The 24136-nt window shown below is 38.2% G+C and overlaps 1 protein-coding gene across 1 annotated transcript; it reads right to left on the minus strand.

Annotated features, from left to right (window-relative positions):
• Window positions 1-590: 590 nt before the first annotated feature.
• LOC119790855 (filensin) lies at window positions 591-15321 on the minus strand. The gene is made up of 8 exons (XM_038296588.1): window positions 14785-15321; window positions 10710-10770; window positions 10387-10482; window positions 5588-5680; window positions 4271-4384; window positions 2966-3186; window positions 2216-2307; window positions 591-2024 (listed from the first exon to the last, which is right to left on the minus strand). Exons 1-8 carry the CDS (start codon window positions 15153-15155, stop codon window positions 1075-1077), a joined length of 1998 nt encoding a protein of 665 aa, XP_038152516.1. The 5' UTR covers window positions 15156-15321; the 3' UTR covers window positions 591-1074.
• Window positions 15322-24136: the final 8815 nt, after the last annotated feature.

Genomic DNA, 24136 nt, shown 5'->3' on the forward strand with positions numbered 1-24136 from the left:
AGCTCTCCATGTGAGGAGAGCAGCTGTCTACTGTAACCTGCTTTCCTTTCCTTAGGTATAGTCACATGATATTATGAATCAATTATCTTAACAGATTTTGGAGAAAAGTGGTTAAATGGCATGCACAAAGTCAGTCATTCAGAGGTTTCTCTGCTCCAGCACAGCTGATTTTTGTTAATGGCTAAATAACAGGCTTTTGCTGAGCTGCCATCATCAGAATCAGCTGTGTTGAAGCAGAGAAACCTATAAAACCTGCAGGGCAGTGGCTCTCGAGGACCGACTTTGGGCATCCCTGGGCTAGGGTTTCTTCTAACTCTACACTTCTGTACATTATTAATGCTAATTTGACAAATGTAAAACAAAACCTTAATCCAGTTACTAATTAGTAAGCCCAGGTGAGGCCCTTTAGAATCACTTACTAAAAAACAAAAATAAGGCTTATTCTTCATAAGAAAGGAAAAGGAGAAAATTTGCATTGCCCATTGTTTGACATCTTTTACCTTCTAACCTGTGATTTTACTTTTGTTCAAAGGAGTGTTTTCTGGAATTGTTTCATTTATCTTGAAAGGAGAAGAGCAAAACTTGTGTTAAGGTTTAATTATTTTATTATATATCAATATATACCAAAACAAATAATGCACAGCAAAATGATGCTGAGGGCAGTAAGTGGAATCCAATTAAACAATTGACCTAAAATGGAAAAACTGGAGTTACAAGAAAAAATCTAAAGGGTGGCACAACTTTTTTACTTTTTTTTGTTTTAATCATTCACTTTTTTCTTTTTAGGTGGCAAAGAGCTGTTATTCTAGTCCAAAGTTTTCAGACAATAAATGATGTATCTAATGGGTGCAAGTCAAGCACAGGTTAAGAGCATTCAGAACCCAGGAGCAGAGACTTCAAGAAAATGGATGCAGGCAAGTGGGATATCAGGACTTTAGTATTCATGCAGAATAGGTCTCCTAAAGAGACTGCTAAATTGTATTACATTTAGTTTATCTGATTAACTTTTATAAACATTGCCCTTTCATTTAAGGACCTTGACCATTTGTATTAGAAAGAAATTGATGGATTGTTTCAGTGTTTCTTCTTGCTAGACTTTTCAATCATGGTCTCCACCACCATGGATGTTTCCTCATAACCTCTGACTTTGCGATCATTCGAGAACTTTTCCACAGACTCCAATACCTCCACCTTTTCATAGCTCATGGTGTCTGGGGTGTAGCTTCCAGAACTGGTGGTGCTGGAACCTGAACTAGAAGTGCTAGTACCACGAGGTGCAGGCTTTGGAGTTGGACCTTTGTTATCTCCATTTTTTTTGGACCTGTTGTTCCCAGGGGTGGGATCTTGGGGGTTTGGGTCAGATGGTGGAGACAATGGGTTTGGGTCTTTTGAGGAGGGCTCTCCGTTATTGAATTTACCCTTTCCTCTTCCGTCTTTAGCTTTTCCACTGATGTTATCTTCTCCATGATTAGGGGGTAGGGTGGGACTAGGAGGCCTGGGGTCTACCATGGGCAGAGAGGGTGGAGGAGAAGGTGTTCTGCGTCCATGAGGCTCATAAGGATACATCATTCCATCTCTGATAGTGACAAAGATGCGGCCAGCTGATGGAGTGGAGGTATAGAAGCAAGGATCCAAGTAGCTGCCATCGCCAGTAACAAGGACATAGCGACCTTTGGTGTAGAAATCAGCGATTGGCTCAGACCTCTTGTACTTTCTCATTCTGTCTCTGACAATATTGCAAAGAGTGTCAAAGGCTTTGCTTATCTGAGCTCCATCTGGGACATCCTGTGGAGACACTCCAGTGAACACAAGCCTCTTCTCTTCTTCTTTTACCTTATCCTCATGCACTTCCCCAAATGAGACCTCCTTAGATTCTTCATCTTCACCCTCTCCAACATTTCTCTCCTCCTGCCCACTTTCTATGACATCTTTTGGGGTCAGCTCTTTCTTCTTCAAAACCTTTTTAGCCAGAATCTTCTGTCTGGGCTTCATGTTTGTAATATCTTGGATAGCCTGGGTGATATCTAAGCACAAATGAAAACAAGTCAAGTGGATGGACCTCATTGACTGATAATCATTCAAAGAAGCTCCCTTTGTATGCCTAATTTTGTATAGTATTTTCTAGTCTATATCATGGCAGCCGACCATACATTTCAGAATGACCTTAATAAACAACAACAAAAAAACATCTGTGATATGTTGATAATGTCCTTACCTCTCCCCCTGCTGGATGCGCTGGGTGTGTGAGTGTAGCGATAATTAGTGGTAAACAGGGTAATTGGAGTGCCAATTATGGCAGAATTCAACCTGCAGGTTGGAAAAAGAAAAGAAGACAAGGCACCAATGGCCACATTGGCAGCATTAGCCAGACAACAGCAATTTAATCAAAGGTTTTCCCATTCTGAGAAATGAATATCTGACATTTCTTAAAATAAAAAAGAGCAAAGAGCTAAAAAAAGAGAAAGAATATATAAAAATAAATAATAAAAAATGCAATGTGGAATACAAAAATATCTCTTATGTCACAGCGCCATCTGCTGGTGGATACATCATCATTCAGTAATACATATAATTACCTTGAACAGTATGTGATTTTTTGTCTAATTATGTTCGTTGTTTTAATTTGATTGCAGCAACTTGACATGAATTTCGCACTGGATGATTTGTGAGCAAAAATCTCAAGTTTAAAGTCAACAACATCTACTTGTATCAATCAGTGTTCAAATAAGTGCTGAATAACCAAATCACATTTGAGTTAAGGGTTTTTAACTGATGACCAGACATTTTCTGGTATACATAAATTTGATTATTAAGGTTTTGAAGTTGTAAAGTAATCTCGGATCAATACAATACTACCACTTAAAATTCAACTGAAGAAATCTGTGATGAGGCAACTGCTTTTATTCATTTATTTGTTTAGGAATTTTTATTTTTGTGTTCTTGAAGTCAAAAGAAACTGGCCTACCTGTTATCCTCATTCTCAATGATCCTCTTGTATCGCTCCAGCTCATTCTCTAGAGAAGTCTGATACATGGCTAGGTGACGACATTCACTAGTGTACTTTTCCAGTGATTTCTCTGCTTCCTCAATCTGCTTCCGCAGGGATTCAATTTTCTCATTGTATCCCTGGATCTCATCATCATAATTCTCCTGCGTGCTTTTTATGGTTTGCTCCAGCATTGCAGTCTGAGAAGATAAAGCATTCATAGATAATGTATTCACATAAATTAACAACATTATTAAGATTAACAGTTCAAAACTTCTTAGTTCTGTCATAATAATTATTTTACGCATATAAGTAGTAAACTAATGATTAATACAATAACAACAGTTCAGATAAGTACTAATTTAAAGAAAGGATAAATATGTGACACCTGCAGGGATGCTTACATATGTTTGATAAATATCCATTTTAAAAATATCTTAAACATCAAATTAGAAAAATGTGAAGTATGGGATCATTTACAAAAGTCACATTAATGCGATCTGGAGTGATCCTTGCGGACACTGAGTAATTTTTAAAAATATAAAAACTAAGGCTAAGTCCACACAGCAAGTTTTGCTTAAATCAAACCTTTTTGGGAAGGTCTTTCATGCTACTAATTAAATGTGACCACTTTCAGATCACTCTTGAACAGTTTAGGACATCAAAGCAGCCTACAGATGTTTTATAAAACTGTAAGATGTATTGGAATTGGGCTTCTCTGACTGCCGTGATATAGTCAGAAATGAGTTGAACACTGGCAAAAAGATCAGATCTGGGTTTGCCAGCAGAGTGAACATTGCCTTGAATAAGATCAGAGCCCATTTAAGATCTTAAACCTTTCCACTACATTTCCAACAAATATGTTATGGAATTTTGAGCTTCAACTGCCCAAATAAACAAGAAAGCATCCGTTAAAATATTTTAATTAGCCTGAAATACATTGAGAAACATTAGCAAAAAGTTAAACACTTACGGTATTTGATACAATAATCTGTTGTTTTAAGATTCAGCAACATATCTTTTATGCTTTTTGAGAAAAAACAAAAACAAAAAGTCAATTGGAATCAGGTTTTTGAAAATGAAAGCTGTGGTACCTATTTTCCTTCTGGCCTTTTGTCTGCAAAATATACATTTTAGTTCTGGTGTTTGGCTTACAATCAGTGAGAGAATCAAATTAATTAAATATTTTTTTTAAAAAAGAGCCCAACTATACGACAGGAGGCTTTCTCACTCATTGAGCACCTGTGGTTACAGTAAAATATCCTATTGTCTTGGTTGTATTACCTCACTCTGTAGGCGTTGCTTTTGGACTTGCAGCTGACAGAGGGCGCTCTTGTACTCCTCCAGTTGAGTCTGCAGCCCAGGTAACTTCCTTTGGGCAAGAAGCTTCTCCTGCTCCTTTACACATTTAACACAAATCAATAACGGCTAAACATTAAAGGCTGGATATTCCAGAGACAAAATGCAAACCCCTTCCTGATACGAGCTAATCACTGTTTTAAGATCACATTACAGAAGTAATTACTATAGAGCAATTTACTGCAACAGAATAAGAAATCTGTGAAATGCAAAAACAGATAGGTGACAAATTCTAATATTTTTGGTGACCCCTTTCCTCAGAAGAAAAAATTTAAAAAGAGAAAGTGAATATGGCAGAGACCACTAGACCGTTGGTCTGGATGGACTAACTCTAGCCAGAGAGAATTGAAATGACCTGATTTCAAGGAAATTTTATATTTTCAAACATTTCCAACAAAAGGTTGCTGGTTATCGCCTTTTTACTCTAGTTTAAAACAACTGAATTAATTTGCATGTACAGAGCTTTTTCCAACTTCTATGTTAATATGTGCCACAACATTATTCTCTTGGTGGTCTGAGAAATAAGATAACTTTCATATTACCAAATGATGATGAAATATATATATATATATATATATATATATATATATATATATATATATATATATATATATATATATATATATTGGTCATCATTACAGGGGAGGGACTTTACAAATGTCATAAACACATTGGAGATTTTAAGGTGGCTGTATCAATCTTGAATACAGAAGTGCAGTAAACTAGAAAAGAAAAATGTAACTCTCATCCCATTGCCAATGGAGACTTAACCAATTAAACAATGTCTGCATGAGAAAGCAGTGCTGCCTCTAAGAAACATTTAAACAAATAAATCTCTAATATGTGATATTCAAATAGCAGCCACTGTGGCACCATTACTAGAAAATTAGAATGCACTGTCTTTCCTGCAGCCTTTACCTAATTATGTGTCCTGACACTTTTAAAATTACTCATCTTTACAGGTGTCTTGATGCTTACAATGCATGTTCTTCCTCACAGAGCATGCAGAAACAGTCACACTACTGCAGTACTCACAGACAAATGGATGGACAGGAAACCAATTTAACTGAGGAGCTAGTAACCTCATCAGCTGCTTACACGTGGCAGGGCTGACACACATGCAACCATCCTCCTACCCAAGCAAGAGCACGCACACACACACACACACACACACACACACACACACACACACACACACACGCACACACACAAACACATATGATGACAACATAGTGACCTTACCTCAGAGATGCCAGCTGACACATTAGGAACAAGAGGAAGTGTCTGATTTATTTGTTGCAAAATGTTTACATAGGTTTGGATCTCTGCAAGGTTCTGTGTGAATGAAGATGTGGACAAAAAAGGAAAAATGAAGTCATTCAACTCAATAAGAATTTGTCAAATAATCTTATAATTTTCTTTAGGCTGATTGTGCATCTACTCAGACCTTCTTGAGGATTTGAAAAGTTGAATTTCATTATGCCAAAAGCCTTTTTTTTTAGCTCAGCCATACAACCCAGTAGTTCTGCTGAAAAAAAAAGGATTTTCTAAATATAATCATTCATACCATTGCGACCTTAGAGTGAGAAAAAGATTGGCTTGTATAACTTTTATCTTGAGGATTACTTTAAAACTCAGCAGCCTGAGTGCTATATTCCCATAAAAAATGACTCCACCAATTCGTTTCCACATTACCCAGAAGCAGCAGTGCCCTTTTATATGCTATGTGAACCCTGTAGTCATGGATTAATTAATTATCAAACAACTACAACGGACAGAAAAACAGAGAAATTGTGAAAACAGGGATGTCTTTTGAAGACACAAATGATGCATGTAATATTCTAGACATTTTCTAAGGGCTCAGCATTTTTTTGCCTTTGTTTTGGAGCTTCCAGCTTTTACTGCGACACAAAGGAGCATTTTCTTTTTCTTCTTCTTTTTTTTTTTTTTTTTTCTCGGTACATGTCCCTCTGTGAGTGCCTGTGATGGCTATTGCTTTTTTTTTTTTCATTTTATTCACTACAGGATTCTCACCAACCTTCTTCACAAAAAGCAAACGGGTGCAAACGCTGAAGCAGATCTTTCCCTAGCACCTGTTTTGGCTCTCAAAAGGCAATACTTATTTAGTCAGTATACTGAAGTAACTGTGTTTTTTTATGTATCATATACAGATACAAAGTGGTATGTGCATTTTTTTGAATATTACTGTTTGTTGAAATGTAAGTTACTGGACAAAGAGTTAACCTATGTGTTTCTGCTGAGGTTAAAAGTATAAACAACACATAAATTGGAATAATGAAAATTAACTGGATAAAGTGTTGATATTCCTTTGTTTTTTGCATGAAATATGTGTGCCTGATTTAGATTCACCTCTATTTAAGAGGTGTTAAATCTCATATTAAAAGCACTGTCTTTGTATAAACCTGTAAAATTGTAATTGCATTGTAGTCAGTAAAAATGCATTTTCACATGCTCCCATTTTATATTATCTGTAAAACAACCTGCTCAAATAAAGCTACATTATAATGGCTCCTCTTCACAATTTTACAACTGTGGGGCAGTAAAGGGATTTTCTATTCTATTCTATTGTATTCTATTCTATTGGGTGATGAATTCTTTAAGATAGAGAAAGTTAAAGTGAAGCTTTTTTGCTAGCTAATGAGATGGAGGGAAGTGTAGTTTTGAAGTTACGTTAGCAGTGAACAAAATTTATTGTTTACATTTGTCTTGTCCCCTAAGATGTGGAACCACAGACGGTTTGACCATAAAAATCTAAATATGAAATATAAAATCCTGCATACCTGACCACCAATTAAGAAAGAATGATTAGTAGCATTGGTATGATTTAAAAAATGAAAAAAATGTCATCCCTGAGGAAATAATACGTTAAATAATCATTCTTGGGAGAGCCTTCTAAATGGATGGTTCATGTTTTTCCCAGAGGAATGTTAATGTATAACTCCATGTTATATTATTAGAACTTTCCACCACCATATCCTCGCCTTCTGGGTACAGCAGTGAATTATATGCTGCTCTGCCTTGCAATATGGCTAAATTGGAACATATTTAGGGGTTAACTTGATAATTTTATTGAGTGTTTAAAAAAAGAACCACAGAGAGTAGATGCTACATTCCTGTCACTATTAAATAATTCCAGACCAGATTCTAGGGTAGATAGATTTATGTTTCTCTTCATGCATGCCTGATGCCTTTGCTCTAGCATTACTTATACCTGTCAGGCACTTCTTAAAAATGGACTGCAGTGCCCTCTTCTTGATGGTCTCAACACTACAACCCTATAAGAAATTATTTCTTAAGTAGACATGATCAAATTGGATGGAACCAATTTGAATCTAATAAACCATTAATTACTATTTAATCTTAAATTGATTATTTGTTTACATCCCTTTTGTTAATGTTAGGAATATTACCACAAAACAATAAGGTCGTAGGCTTCAATACCAGCCTGGGGCCCAGGATATTAGAAAGTCTTGCAATGTGACAACAGGATATTTTTCGATTAAAACATCATTCACATCAAAGTGCCTTTCATTATAATGAAAATGAAAGTTTATACCTTTTGGACTATATACATATATCCAATTATTATTGCAAATCCTACAGTACTTTTTGATATAAATATTGCACATGGATTATTTAATGTAGGATATATTGTACAGTCTTTCTGGGGTCCTTTTGCAATTTGTATTGTCCCGACATGCATGGGTGGGTTCTTGCTTGTACATAGCCCCAATGACCCTGAAAGGATGAGCAGTTACAGAAGAGGCATGGATGCTTCCCTAATCAGAGGCCATTTAAAGTTAATCCCAAAAGACTACCAGCAATCATTATTTTCTTTTAAATGTTCTATTTGATTTTCCCGCAGTCTTCTTGTCTGGAATTTCTCTTTGAGAAAACAATTGTTGATATCTTAACATGGTAGCCTGGGAATCACTCAAAATATCATGGGTTATAGAAAAAAACTGGATACCAAGCCAGAAAAGAGTTTGTTGAGTGACTTAGCAGTTGACGTCTTGGGTGCTTGAACTGTATTCAAAACCCAGGAAACAAAATCACTTCACAACTTTTTTTCCGCCTCACTGACGCATACCTAGAATATGTGGGAATAAGTCCTTTTTTTGGCATTGTTCCCAGCTTCATCTCTGTGCTCCATGTGCTACTTGCTCTGCTACAGAATGATGAGAACTAAATGTGACAAACAGTTTGGGGGCAGATAGGTGTGTTTTTTTTTTAACAGATTATTTCCTTTTATTATTTAAATCATTTACGCAATTTTATTACACACAATGTCAACTTTATTCCAAGAAGTTAAAACCTTCAGTAATTTTAAGGCAATTTGCAATGAGTTTTTATTTTATTTTATTTATAACCATGGTACGTTATCTGCTATAACACAATCCTGGGATCATCTAGAGCTTAGGTGTAGACAAAGTAAAAAAAAAAAAAGAAAAAATATATTAGATACTTTAAAAGATTAAATGCTTTTTTGTTTGGGATGCAGCCAAGATGCTTCCCCCAGGATGTGCACAATGCATTTCCCAAGAGGAGGAAGACAGTTCCTCTTGCCTATTTAAGAAATGAGACTAAGACTGGCCAAAGAAACACTAGTATGAGCACCATTTGCTTTATTGCCTACAATTAAGTTTTAACATTTTTTTTTAATCTATTTTGAAAAGATAAGTTAATATTTAATCTCCAGGGCAGGACTCTTATCTTTCTCTGAAAGACTGCTACAGATAGCGCCAGCAACCGATTTAGGGGGTTAAGAAAAGCGATTAATTTTTAGGTTCACATCACTTTAAATGTGTTTCTGTGACTTTAAGTATAAAATTACAAAGGGAGTTTTGTGATACATCAAGTAATGTTTAACATATGAAATAAGCCTGTCTCTTAAAGGTGTAGTGGAGAATTTTGTTTTTCTGGGTGGATCATCCAAATAAATAGGCCTCCTAATTGTCAATCATTCTGGTGATGTTTACATTTGCCCGTCCTACATGCTTGTCCCCAGTCTTTTTCTGTGCATGCGCACTTTCAGCCGTATATGTGTGGTGAACTACAGTTTCAGGCATTGAAGCTCGCCTCACTGCGGTTCTTTGAAAATGGCCGAGAATCGTGAGAGAAAAAATGTCTACACAGTGTATGAGAAGAAAAGAAAGGCCTCAGAAGAGGCGGATATATCTGGGAATGCTTTGCGCTGAGAGCTCTCCTCGCAAAGCATTATGGGATTTGCTGTCACAGGTGCCCACTGTCGCCATACTATGTTGCCACCCTAAATTATAACAAAAAACAACGCACGGTGGAGGCAGAGTTATGTGACCAACGGGGAATAAAAAGCAGTGAATCTGTCCGAACGGTCAGTTAATTGAGTTTACTATAAAGTCCACTATATAGTCCCTGCTCTGAATAGTGATTGAGAGATTAAGGGGTTAGAGCGGCTGTTGTTGCACATTAAGCTTGTATGAGCTATGGGAACAGTAACTGTTAAACAGAGAAGTAACCAGGCGAAATGGGCCTGTGCATGCTCTTGCACACGCTTAATAATCGTTTCCTCTCGGGAGCTGGTATTGGGTTTTGAATGTGTATTTTTTTTTAAGTGGAGTGGGCAGGTCTTTTAAAAAATTCATGGAAAATCCTCCTCTACACCTTTGATATAATTTAAATTACCACATTCTAGTGTATCACAGCAGATTAGGTTATTTTGGATCTCTTATTTTCTATACCTTATGATGGTGTGAGCTAAGGGTCCTAAAAGGTTATTGTTCTATTAAAAACACATGTGTATAGAGCATATCTCTGCTCCCAATTGGTCAAATCTTATTAGCTCAATTTTTTTGAAAATAGGTCACACTGCACTCCTATGGAGGCACCTCAAGCATTCAGCGTGCTGTAATTAGTAATTTTTCATCAGCAGTAAATGTGGACCGCACAGCATGATCAAATTATGCTACTTTAAGCTCATTGTGTGAAGTTCGAATCGCATTTGCATGAATTCACAGCTGAGGGTTAACAGGAAGACTGACCTTCTTATGTCTATCTCTAGTGGAATTGATGTCATCCTGAAGGAACTGAGACTGGATTTGATATTCCAGATTCTTTAGCAGAGCACTGTCAGCCTCCTGCGGGGACATGGGAGAACAGAAGGAAAGAGAGAAGAAACAAGATGAGAAAAAAAGAACATGAATCGACCATGGTGGAATAAGCAGGAGAAGATGGATGGATGGAGGAATCTATATTCATACTGTGCCACAACATTCTTCTATTAACAGTCTTATTTTAAAGTTTGCGCTAGCAAAAAATTTCATTTCTTTTAATATTTTCTATACAATTTGATAGGATGTATTACCTTGTTTAACTGTTCCAAAGTGTCACGCAGACGCTCTTGGTATTCACATTCACTTTTGTATCTAAAAAAAACAAAAATAGGAATATTCATCTAAATTCTATTTAATTTATAAAACAGTTAAATTAAGACTGCTCAAATAAAATTCCTTTAAAGATAAAAGGTGATGGTTTATTACCATTTTAATATCTCTTTTTTTCTTTGTTTCCTGTTTTACCAATATAGCTCTGGGAATAGATATCCTGGAGCTAGAATATAGCCCAACAGATTTTACTTTCACAAACACACTATTATGGTTGTTCCACTTGGTACTTATGTACGAAACTTTATTGAAAATGAATTAGGGGAATAACATTAATTTCTTTAGAGAAAGACTGTGAAGGTACTGTACTGCTTTGATGTTTTTCTCTTAACATCAGTTTAAAACTTTAAAACAGCATTATATTCTCTAGGTTAAATGTGGCTCTTGACAAATTAATGTGTTTTTTTATGCATCTTTATGAAAGAATATATAAAAAAACATATTTACAGCATGCTAATTCTCCTGATATTTATTCTCCATATATAGACTAACACACGGTCCAGTAGGGGAGAGTGGGGTAAGATGAGCCAGTGGGTAAGTTGACCCACCCCTTGTATCTAGATAACCGTTCACATGTTTTGTCATGTGACCATAAATTCAGGAAGCACCAATCATTTCCATCTTGCTGCGATAAAGACAAGCACATGGGAGAAGGGGTAAGTACTTTTTTACACAAGAAACTGTTTTTTGCTTGTTTAAGTAAATTTACAGCATATCAGGTAAAATGACTGTTATATCAAAGCAAATTTATCTGGGTCTAAAATTATATATTATACTTGTTGCTGATTTTCTTACGTATAAAATCATGTGAATAACTTCACTAAAGATTAGCCTGAATTTCTAAGCTAGCACATTTTTTCCAAAATGGTGGCTATGGGGCAAAGTGAGCCAAAGGCTATGGGGTAAATTGAGCAAATGGTTCAACTTACCCCACCACAAGGCAAGCACTCTTTACTACTATAAAATAGTATTTCTTTGAGTATACTCAACTGATTTGTCAAATGTTTCCTATTGTAGAACAGGGATCATGCCAAGAACCTACAAGAGAAAAACAAACTGGGGCTCAACACCCCTTGAAGCGCTGGAAAGAGCAGCCAATGATGTCAAGGCTGGAAAGTCCATTAGATCAGTGGCAAAAGAGAGAAATATTGACAGGTCAACATTGAGGAGATACATAAAGAAGCATTTACAGGCATAAATTCCCTCCAAACATGATATATAATGTTGACGAAACAGGAGTAACAACAGTATAGACACCAAAGCAGGTTGTGACCGAAAAAGGAAAGAAACAAGTGGGTGCCATCACATCTGCAGAAAGAGGCGAACTAGTGACTGTGGTCTGTGCAGTCAATGCGACTGGTAATGCAGTCCCACCCACGTTTATCTTCCCAAGGGTTAGATACAAAGACCACTTCATTACAGGAGCACCACCAGGGTCAATTGGTACCTCCACCAGATCAGGCTGGATCAATGAAGACACCTTCGTTGAGTTCCTTGAACATCTGGTTCAGCAGACCAAGTGTTCCCCTGACCTGCCACTGCTGCTGATCTTGGATAACCATGAAGCCCACATTTCTCTGAAGGCTTTGAAGATAGCAAAAACAGGTGGTATTGTTATGCTCACAATTCCACCTCACACATCCCATTGCATGCAGCCTCTGGATAAGTGCGTGTATGGTCCATTTAAGACCTATTACTGCAGATCTCTCGATGGTTGGATGAGGTCCAACCCAGGAAAAACAGCCAGCATATACCAAATCCCTGGCTGTGTGAGCGATGCTTTCCTGTCAGCAATGGCACCACGAAATATCTCCTCTGGATTCAGATCCACTGGGATTTTCCCTTACAACAGAGATATCTTTTCTGATGCAGAGTTTGAGCCATCCATGGTGTCAGACAGGCCGAACCTGGAGCAGCAGCCTGCAACTGCAGGTGATGCACCTGTGGTTTCACTTCCCTTTCTGCTGAGCTACCTTCACCAGGCCCTGCACATGCATGTGCTTCACCAAGTGACACAATTTCACACCCCAACCATGCTGGTTATGTGTCTCCTAATGACATTCTACCCTTACCCAGAAGTCAGAACCCCCGGAAACAAACAAACCGAAAGCGTGTGAAGACAAGAATCCTGACTGATACACCTGAAAAGCAGGCAATCAAAAGTGCCCATAAATAAAGGCAAAATAAACAGAAAGGCAAAACAGAAAGAACCATAACAGAGAAAGGAATGCTGAAGAGGAAACAAACCCAGAAGAAAATCGCAGTAGAAAATAACTCTGAGGAGAGTGATGTTGCCATCCCATTTGGAGACACTTCTGAGCACAAGAGTTCCAGCGATGAAAGAAGTGAACCAGATGTCTCAGATCTGGTAGTTGGTGACTTTGTCATCGTAAAATTTGCATCCAAATGCAGAAGCCACCATTACATTGGCTTGGTTGACAGCCTTGCAGGAAACGAAGTGAGTGCCAGATTTCTGAGAAGAATCCGAGGGATCACTGGCAGTAAGAAACCCACCTTTGCATTCAAGGAAAATGATGAGGCATCTTTCCCACGGAGTGATGTGCTGAAGAAGCTAACTCAACCTCAAAAGGTTAGAGGGACTGCAAGGAGGGAGCAACAGTTCATGTTCCTCCGCAACCTTGACAGTTGGAATATTGAATAGTTCTTTTGATTACCGTAAATGGTTTTGAAACTAACCGGTGGTTTGTTCAAAACTTTTCAAACTGTTTGTTAGCACAATATGCCCATGTTTACATTTTAAAATCTAGAGGGTCATTTTACCCCAAGATGGCTCAATTTACCCACTTACTTGGTTCAACTTACCCCTTACCTGGGGCAAGTTGAGCCACAGGAGAACTTTTTTTGAGAAGTCATTATTTTGGGCAGCTTTGTCAGAGATGCATTCTGATAATTTCTTTTGATAGGAGACATCCTAAAATAAAATAATACGTTTTCATTCTATTTCTGTGTCATTTTCCCTTACGTCCAGAACAACATAAGTAAAAAATGGCTCATCTTACCCCACTCTCCCCTACGGTATTTTAATGTTTATTTTCTTAATCCTGTCACTTTTATTTTTATACAGTTTTCTAAAGTCCACTTTGTGTAACCACTTCTGCTATAAGCTATTGCTGCTGCCGTAACACCACAATTTCCTCATTGTGGGAAAATAAAGGAATTTTCTATTCTATTCTATTCTATTCTATTCTATTCTATTCTATTCTATTCTATTCTGTTCCATGTCAACCCAGTATTGCACTTTTTAATAACCTCTTAAGCCCAATAAAGGTTTTATTACCCTGACAGACTCCGGACAAAGAATTTGTTTCTGATAGGAAATGACCTAAGCCTCTGTCAAGATGTTAAAGCAAAATAGAAATATAATTTTAAAATTTTCTTCATCAACTAATGCCAAGTAACAATTTTAGATAATCTTTAATTGGTGGGTCTGAACAGATTGAGCTTACAAATTGAACAGAATAACTTATTTATTTATGACAACATTCTTTTTCTGGTCATATAATCTGAGCTACAGAGGATAATACAGTGTCTATTGTTAAGAGTGCTTTATTGGAGATTGAGTTTTAGAAGTTTATATTTAGTTTTTTTTGTTGTTTTTTTTGTTATGTTATTGGAAAAGGTTAGTGTCTTTTATTTATTTACCTAACCAAATTAAAAATAGCATTTTCTCCTGAACAGAAAAAAAAAGCAATTTTAAATCTTGATAAAATTATCTGCCTGATGGTGATTATCTTTTTCCTGGTAATGATTATGATTCAACAGAAAATATTGGAGAATTTTTAAAAAAGTTACTGCGAATAATGGCATAATCAGCATATAAGCTTCTAGATGGTAAGGAGCTTTAGAGCCCTAAAAAATAAAAATATGTATGTATATTTACACAGTACACACATTCCCCACTAAATATGATATAATTTGTTTAATTATGCTCCACCCTTGACCGATACATAAATCGACATCTGTCCGCTTCCTTACTTGTTTGTAAAGTCATCCAGCATGCGGCAAGCCTCCCTCAGCTCCCGCTCCAGTTTGGCATGGTCAGAGCTCAGCTCTCTGATTCTCTGAGTGTTGATTTTAATCTGCTCTGTGAAGGTCTCCTCCAGTCCACTGGTCTCCTCCATCCGCTGCAGTGTCTCTAGCTGCTTGCGGAACACAGCGTTACGCTGCTCAAGCACTCGGGCCCTGTTAATGTACCGGGCAAAGCGGCTATTGAGCTCCTGAAGGCTCTCCCAGCCCTGGATGGCTGAGATACCTGCAGGGGTTTCAGAGTCCTCTGTTTCATCAAAGACATCTGAGCGCTCATATTTCTCCTTGCGGACCTCGTGCAGGTAACTGCTCTTGAACATATTGGCCTGATTCCTCCGGGCTGATGGTATCCCTGAAGTGCTTGACCCCCCTTCAGCACCTTTAATGTAAGAAAACTTGGATGCTCACCCTTAGCAGTCTCATACTAGACTGAACGGTGCAAAGCAATGACTGGCATCAAAATAGCCCCTCAGCCTAGGCCCCTGTTCAGGGTCTCTCTGCCTATTATGTCAGCCCAGGGCCTTCCAGACCAATTGTTGCCTTTCTGGCACAGATTTGAAAAGCATTACTGTTGATGACAAAGCAGAAACATGAAAACAAACAATTGGCTTTCCAGTGAAAAAACTAGGTCATCCCTTCACCATTATTTTAGTTTTAGTCAGCTGTATCCCTATTTGGAATTCTGGATGTTAGCCCAGTGCAACATAACACAGAGGGGAAATTGCATGCAAGACAATGTTTTTGTCACAAACCGTTCCAGGCACAAGGTCTAGTAAAGGAATGTCTTGTTGGAATTGCCCTATGTGTTATTTTTTTATTAAAACTAAATAACACATCAGTCCCAGTCTGAAACATGATTAATGTGCAACCTTAGCATTGACCATCTTTCTCCCAACAAACATATTTCTCTTTCTTGGGTCAAGATTTTGCAATTAGACATTTAAACTTTATCAAAAGAATATACAACAACTCAGAAAAGAAGATTAATACAGAGAGCCTTGTTTGGTCTGTTGTTTCTTTCACAGGTCTTTAGGAACCTTTGAAGGTTCACTCACTATAAGGAAGATTTAATAAGATACTGTCAGGCAACCAGATGAAACATTCCTTAGCACAGCTATGCCTCTACTATTATGAAGACTTAAAGGAAAGTTAGTAGTAGTCAGTGATGGGAGTAACGGCGTTGAAAGTAACGGCGTTACTAACGCTGCTACCTTTTTTTAGTAACGAGTAATCAAAATGATTACTCTTACTGTAACTATAACGCAGTTACAATTGCCGACACCCCGTTATTGCACGTTACTCAGGTTGCACAATTAACCTTTTTTCATGATAGGACTCAGGTGCGCATCATGAGAGAGGGGAGGATGGAGAGTGAGGAGGACTCCAGCGGCAAAACAGCGCTTTCCAGATGGAAATACTGGTGTTACGTCGAGCTGCGTTTCCCCATCAGATACGGTTTCCCCTGCATCTCTGCACAGCGCAGTGGCACGATTCACCGCGCAAGCGACAGGAAACGCGCATGCTCGCTAAAGGCGCGTAACAGCCGCCCTGTGCTTGCGCCACAGGGGAACTACGGAGAGCGTGAATGATCATTAGCCTATATGGAGAAAGAGAGAAATATGGATGGATGGATGGATGGATGGATGGATGGATGGATGGATGGATGGATGGATGGATGGATGGATGGATGGATGGATGGATGGATGGAAGGATGGATGGATGGATGGATGGATGGATGGATGGATGGAATAGATAGATAGATATAGCTACATGTTGCAGTATCTATAACAAACCAAACACAGGATTTCAGAATTAAACATCCCCAGTTATTAATTTGATACACTCGCAAAAGTAACGCAATAGTTACTTTTACTAGTAACTAGTTACTTTTATTGTAGAGTAACTCAGTTACTAACTCAATTACTTTTTGGGAGAAATAACTAGTAACTATAAATAATTACTTTTTCAAAGTAACGTGCCCAACACTGGTAGTAGTAGATAAACTATTTCAAACAAAAAACATTTCAAAGTGTATGGCTTAAGTCTCATAATTTTGTGATTGTATAAACAAGCTTTACTATATAGCTGTTTTGTAGTGCCTGCATACTGCAGAGTTTTAAAAAAGTAATAAAAAAAACCCTGTAAGTTAACAAACAGACTTAATTTTGGTAATAATAAATAACCTAAAACAAGTACATTTCAATAAAACAAATCCCATCAAAACAAGTCCACATACTAGGTAGACCACCTAATCCTACCGTCATGATCATTACACTGATAGCTGACCTAATTGCTCATTTCACTCACCTGCTTGACTCTGCCAGGTTACCCATTATCACTCATCTATCCACCTGCTCCTGCTGATTTATAAACAGCTCAGCCCAGCTGTCGGGGCCAGATCATTGACGTTGCTGAGATGACTTTGTTTTGGGTTACACTTTGAGTTCATAGCACATGTTTTTGTTCATGTTCCCGTTCTCAGAGGCCAATGTGAGAGAGTGTTTTTAGTATTGTCTTAGTGTTCCTGATCATCTCTTGTCTCTTATCCACTGAGCGTTCCTGCTTTTGGCTCAGTGGAGAGAGCTAGTTTCAATGTTCCATAGTTTTCCTGATATCATATGTTGACCTACCACTCAACCCTTGAGCTTGCCTGTTCCCATCTGAACGTTCTGCCAGAACTCTCTGTTGTACTCTTGGAACCCAGAACCTGCCTGAACTCACTGTGTATTCCTGGAACCCTGGATCTATCTTTTCCTGTTCTGATCGGAATCCCTGACCTGGCTACAGACTCCCAGATCTCGGAACATTCCTGTTCTGAACTGTTAAAGAAGGTAAGTGACCTACATGGATAATAATTTTCCTTCAGATTATCATGGTCACTTACCTGTGTCTCTCCCTAATCAGAGTGCCAGTGATGGGTGGTGCCCCGCCTCTCCCCTACAGATCCACAGCTCCACGTTTATTATTTTTAATAAATGTTATGAGTCTTCCCCACTGTCAGTCTAGCCTCAAATATTGGGTCTTAAGCTCTGATGTTTATTACATCTCCACCTGTCCAGGAGGATGACTATTATTGGGACTCAGTTCAGGTTGGCAACCAAAAGGTTGTCCACAGTGGGCACTAAGTTCAGGCAGGTGGTTTGGATGCCGTCTCAAGGAGGCCAAGTTTTTAAGAGTTTGATGGAGGCAACTCAGTAACCATCAAAAGGTCCAGTGACAAGCTTGCAAGGAACCCACAAAGGAGCTTTGGTAAACGCTAAAGACCACAAAGCAGCTTGGGTGAAGGAAAATCAAAAAGGATTGTTAAGATATAGACAATGAAAATGCTCTATTGTAGCCTGGAGACCTCAAAATAGCCTTTCAGTAGAACAAAGGCACTCATCTTTAGCACAGAGAGCAGGATCACAGAGAACTTAAGAAGATTGAGCAATAAGAACCTCAAGAGCAGTAGCACTGGGAACCTCAAGAGCAGGAGCACTAAGAACCATGGGAACAGTCAACAACCTGACAAAAAGGATAACTGGTAACCTCGGGAGCAAAAACACAGAGAACCTCTGGAAAAGGAACACAGAAGATCTCACAACCTGTCACTGTATGTCAAGGAGCTAATACCAAAAGAGAGGGCTCAGACACTGTGAGCAGACAAAAAAGCTGGTGTTTCTTCATCTGATGGGGGATCATCAGACACATCCTTTTGATGGTCTGGACCTAATGTCATGGTTTTTTCTTGCAAAGGACTGAGGCAGTAAGCAGATGTTAAGAGGCGTATGATGGTGAAGGAGGATTTAATGCAGAAACGAGGAAGGCAACAGCCAGGAGACAATAGACATAAATAAAGAAGGCCTGAAAATGGAAAATTGTTAAGTCCTTCTTATTTAAGTAGAGGAATTGAGTGGACTAATCACAATTTGGGAGTGGCACATGCATGAATGGGGGAATCTTGAAGTGCTAGAAACAAAGATTGAAAAAAAAAGATAAGAGATTAAGTTAAAACATTAAATATAAAAATCATAAAACCTGCACCAAAGTATCTGAAAGACGGTCTGGGAAGCAGGTATAATGAAACAATTAATTGAATTGATAGTTTGTGGCACTGTTGCCTTGCAGCAACAAGATTCCGGGTATGATTCCCAGCTCGGGGTCTTTCTGCATGGAGTTTGCATGTTCTCCCAGTGCGTGCATGGGTTCTCTCCGGGTACTCGTACTTCCTTCCATGGTCCAAAAACATGACTGTTTGGTTATTTGGCATCTCAAAATTTTCTTTCGGAGTGTGTGTGCATGCTTTTTTGTCTCTGTGTTGCCTGTCCAGGGTGTACCTTGCCTCTAACCCCTTGACAGCTGGAGATAGGCACTGGAACCACCATGACAGAATAAGCAGAAGATGGATGGGTCTGATGGAGCTTTAAGTTTGTATTTAACTACGTAAAATAAACAGTTGTAGTTAAAATAATTAAAATTTTAAGGTGGTAGCTGTGTGATTTAAAGTAAATTGTAGTTTTATTGCAATATGTAATTTACTTTTCTTTTTTGAACCATTGAAAGGGTTGGCTGGTGGAGGGGTGGAGCAAACCATGGAGTTATGTCATGGTGTTTTTCATTTTGTTTTAATTGCAGAATGAATGTTTGGTTTCCAATGCATTAGTATGTTCTGTCCAGACATGTTTTGTCTTAATACTTGCATCTGACTTTCAAACCTGCTAAAGATAGATACCAAGTGAATCCTTACATTTTCACATCCTGTAAGTATTTAGCATTTTTTTGTCATTAATATTATTGTATGCATACTCATTAAGGGACACATTAAAGTAAATTTTTGCATACTGTTTTCATATTACTGATATTACAGATGCAATAAAATGTGCACCTGGTTTGTAGATCAGCCTGACATATGTGTCTAGTTTTCACATGTTCTGTACATTAAACCTTTTAAAAATTCCATGTGTCATTATAAGCAAAAAAAAAATAGAACCTGTTGTGACGGGGTTCTATTATGACTTGGTCGAACACATAAATGACTGGTCAGTGCCGGAGATAAGTTTATTGATTTTTTATTCAGTTATTTTTTCTTCTGGTGAACAAAGACGGTTGGTGCAAAAATATTTACATGGACGTCCAAGGCAGGTTAAAATCAGAAATAGAGCAGTACCTTCAAAAATCAGAATCCATCACCTTCAGTGTGACATCTCAGGAGTCCAGCCACAGACTGACTCCCTGTGGAACAGAGGCCTGCTTTTAAAGCTATAGGCTCCACCCACAGAAAGCAAAAAAATAAATAAAAATAAAAAATCACAAAACTTATCTCCAGCATTGGCCAGTCATTTATGTATTTGACCAATAATAGAACCTCGTCACACCTGTATTTCAACTTAAAACATTATGATAAACTTTTAACTTTCCAGTGCAATAAGACTAAACGCTTTTATTAATTTTAAGAGAATGGAAACAATTGTTTTTAAGTTCCCACCTTCAAATTTTCCTCTTCCTTTCCTTTCTTTCCATGATGCCTTTTACTGTGACCTTTACTTGAGATGAGAGACAGGGTGATGGCAGAACAAGAGACAAAACTGCTCATTTCACAGCTTAGTCTCCAGGCTATGAAACAAGGTCAGCAAAGCTTCTCTCTCTCTCTCTCTCTATCTCTCTCTCTCTCTCTTTCTCAGCAAGTCTCTCCAGCTGTCTATAAAACAACTGAATGAAAAACACATTTAGCTATGCATCAAGAGTTCAGTATACTTTTCTGAAAACATTTACAGCTAAAAATGGTGGCAGGCTCCTACAGGAAAGCATTATATGTCAAAATATACTTTTCATAGCTTTTCACAGGCCCAGTAGAAAAAAAAACAGTGGCGTTAATGTTTAACAAAGCAGAATCTAGAAATCCTGAATACGAATAAGACAGACTAGACCCAGGATGGTCAGTGCTTCCTAGCTTAATTCACAACTTCTATTTGGAGATGTCAAAAGGCTTAGTTCAAGTCAGCTGAGTGGGGATGATCAGATGCCTGGCATTTTCAGCAATCTTGGCCTGGGATGAGCTGGGTTTCATTATCAAAAAGACTTGAGTGGGCCATGGTAAGTCAACCCAACCCCGACAGCTGAAGCCTCCCTCAGCTCAGAGGGAATGCAAAACATGATCTGTCTTTACCAGCCATTTCCTCAGCCAGCAGACAACATAGAAATCCTTTCAAGCTTGTCGGTTTCACCAACAACTTTGTACACCCTACACTTTCTCTCTCACACTGATGAGAGTATGATAGCTATGGAGGACTTGCCCCTGCTGTCCCGCAAAGAATTTAGTTTTAAGTGCAACATTAGAAATAAGCTTTAAAACTGCAAAAATGGTCTTGAATTATGTAAACATTTCTTAAATTAACTGTATTTACCTTTGAGTAGGTAAGTGAGATGATATTGCATTCATACACAGTCTGAATGCAAAAATCTGTTCAAACCTCAGAGACTGGCCATGTCTTAGTCTCTATTATTTTTTAGAATTAGATGTTGCATGCGTGTCTTGGCTAAATGTTGTCTTAAATTCATTTATAAAATGAAAGAAACTAGGGTAGATCTGGAAATGAGCCTTAGCCAGTTTTAAAGCTCTACCAGGTACAGTAATAGCCCCAAGATATAAGAAATCTTCCACTATTCATCCAGAAAAGAGTTTGATAAAAGTTTTAAAGAACACTGCAAAAGGACATCTTCACAAGAGCCTCTATTTCCCATTTTCTGGAAAAGTGGGGTTGACGTCCCTGTAGGATGGTAAAAAAGCAGAGGCAGGTGTAGTCATGATGGCCTATGGTTGTGGGGAAGGTTGACTTAATTTTTCCAAGTCTGGCTGCACAGTGGTGCAGTGGGTAGCACTGCTGCCTTGCAGCAAGAAGGGCCTGGGTTTGCTTCCTGAGTTTGCATGTTCTCCCTGTACATGTGTGGGTTCTCTGCGGGTACTCTGGCTTCCTACCACAGTCCAAAAATGTTATGTCTGTCATGTTGGGTTCAAGGCGTCTAACCCACATGCAGTAATGACTCTTAGAAACAGGGAAAAAGTTAAATGATTTATTTTGACAATGTTCACAAGTAAACGATGCACAGGTTCTTGGTTCTTCAGACTGGTCACGGGAGGAACACCGCTGAGGAGGACAGAGCAGTTAGAGTTGATCCAGGAAACTGGCAGTTTACAGATGACAGGGTTAAATACCTGCTCAGAGATGGATCTGATCAGCAGGGGGGGAAACTTGAGGGTCCAGAGGCTAGTCGGCAGGCAGAGGGCTGAGGGCAGAGGCAGAGACTGAAATGGAGTGCAGGGAGGCAGATTCCAGACAGAGATTTCTATCTCCAGGATTTCAGGTTTCCAGAAAAGTCAGGATCTGTGAGGCAGAGAGAAACAGGATCAGAGAGGTTCACAAAATCAGGGTTTCAGATCAGGCAGGCTGGCTCAGGTCTTGCTATACCATTACTGGCAAACACTCTGGCAGGGAAGTGTCAACCTCCTCCTCCTTAAATAGGTCTCCTGATGAGCAGACAGGAAACAGGTGTGTAGAAGTAAGCTCATGCCCTCAGGAGGAAGATCTCAGGCGCCCTCTGGTGGAGAAAGTGGACAAGCCTCCAGATCCCAACAATGTCAATTGGCTTCTCTATATTGTCCTTAGGCGTGAGTGTGTGTGTGGATGGTTATTTGTCCTGTTTGTCTCTGAGTTACCCTGCAATAGACTGGCGACTTGTTCAGGGTGTACCCCACCTCTCGCCCATTGACAGCGGGAGATAGGCACCAGCATCCCTTACGACCCCAACAGCAATAAGCATGATGGAAAATGGATGGATGGATGGATGGATGAATGTTCCAAGGCTTGAGTTGTGGCAGACTGTATAAAAAAAAAAAGAAAAACACACCAGACTCCAAATATCTTTACTCTACTTAGGAGCAGCTGGCAGCAACTAAAAGTGCAATCTCCACAGTGTCGATATACTCCTTCACAGCAGCATATGTAAGGTTACAACATTTATTATTTACAGACACAGGCAAATTGCCTCTTCTGACTGGGTCATAGGCAATCCAGTCTGCTCCTTTCACCTTTTCATGGCTTCTACATCAGCTGATATTCCACTGACCTGATGTGGATTTAGCCTCCAGGTTGTTCTTTAGAAATATACTGAATGTGTACTGAATGTGCAATTTGTTTGAAATATGTCTGCCAAGACTATAAATTCATTTGTTTGAAGTTGCTTCAGTAGTAGCTTTAAAAAAAAAACCAAAAAAACTTCCAACTGTCCCTTGTGTTTATATGCCTGCATTTGTGCTACACATCTCAACATACTGCACTGAAAGTAATTTTCCTTTCTTTTTTATCTTCAATCAATGTACAAAAAAAAAGAAAACAAATCTTGTTTATTTGGGTCCTAGTGGGACTAACATATTGATATATTTCTTTAAAGCTACAGGAATGCTTCTGGGACAAGCAAGTACATTTTATATGTAACCTAAATACATGCAGGGTTGTAATTCAAGGTAGTAAAAATGCACATTTCAAATTCCAGTCAATGTCAGTTTTTTTTTTCATATTCTTTCCAGAACAAGAAGAGAATAACAAATGGGTGTCTGAGAGTCTAAATAATCTAACCTATGGTATTTTTATTTCAATTAGCACTTATTCTGTAAATACATATATTTATTATTCTTTACTTGTTGTTCCTTACTGTAAACGGATCTATTCTAAACACAAAGTTACAAGCAATAACTGCAGTTTGTCAATATTTCATATCACTTAAAAACCATAAAAAACTATATCAATGTACTTTTCCCCAACAAATGGGGACTTTAATGTATAGTAAGGTGTTTATATTTAATTTGCTCGTAGAAGGCTGTAATATGGAAGATGAGACCCATTTTTTCTCAAGAGTAGTCTAAATATGTAATTCCATTTATCAAGATTTATCCTTGCAGGGAATACAAAATGGCTCGACATTCACTTTTCATCCTGTTTTCCAATTTCAAAAAAACTCATTTTGGGTTATATTCTTTAGATGTCTAAAGACTAATATAATTCTATGCAAAGATCTATTTCAAATCCAACCCTGCACAATGAACCTCTCTTTGGCAGTATTTTGTTAAGGTTTTTGCTCAACGTTCCTACCTTCTTCTCATCATCCTCTTCCATCCCCTTTTCTGAACTCAAATCCAATATAAATATAATATAAGGAAAACACTACCGACACAAACACAGTAAATTTATTGCAGCTTATTTCTATTTTTGTTGAACTTTTAAAAATCTTTTAACATTAAACCAGTAACAGAATAGGAAGACAAAAT

Source organism: Cyprinodon tularosa, unplaced genomic scaffold, assembly GCF_016077235.1.
Source record: "Cyprinodon tularosa strain WSP-4 unplaced genomic scaffold, ASM1607723v1 ctg372, whole genome shotgun sequence".
Classification (NCBI taxonomy): domain Eukaryota; kingdom Metazoa; phylum Chordata; class Actinopteri; order Cyprinodontiformes; family Cyprinodontidae; genus Cyprinodon; species Cyprinodon tularosa.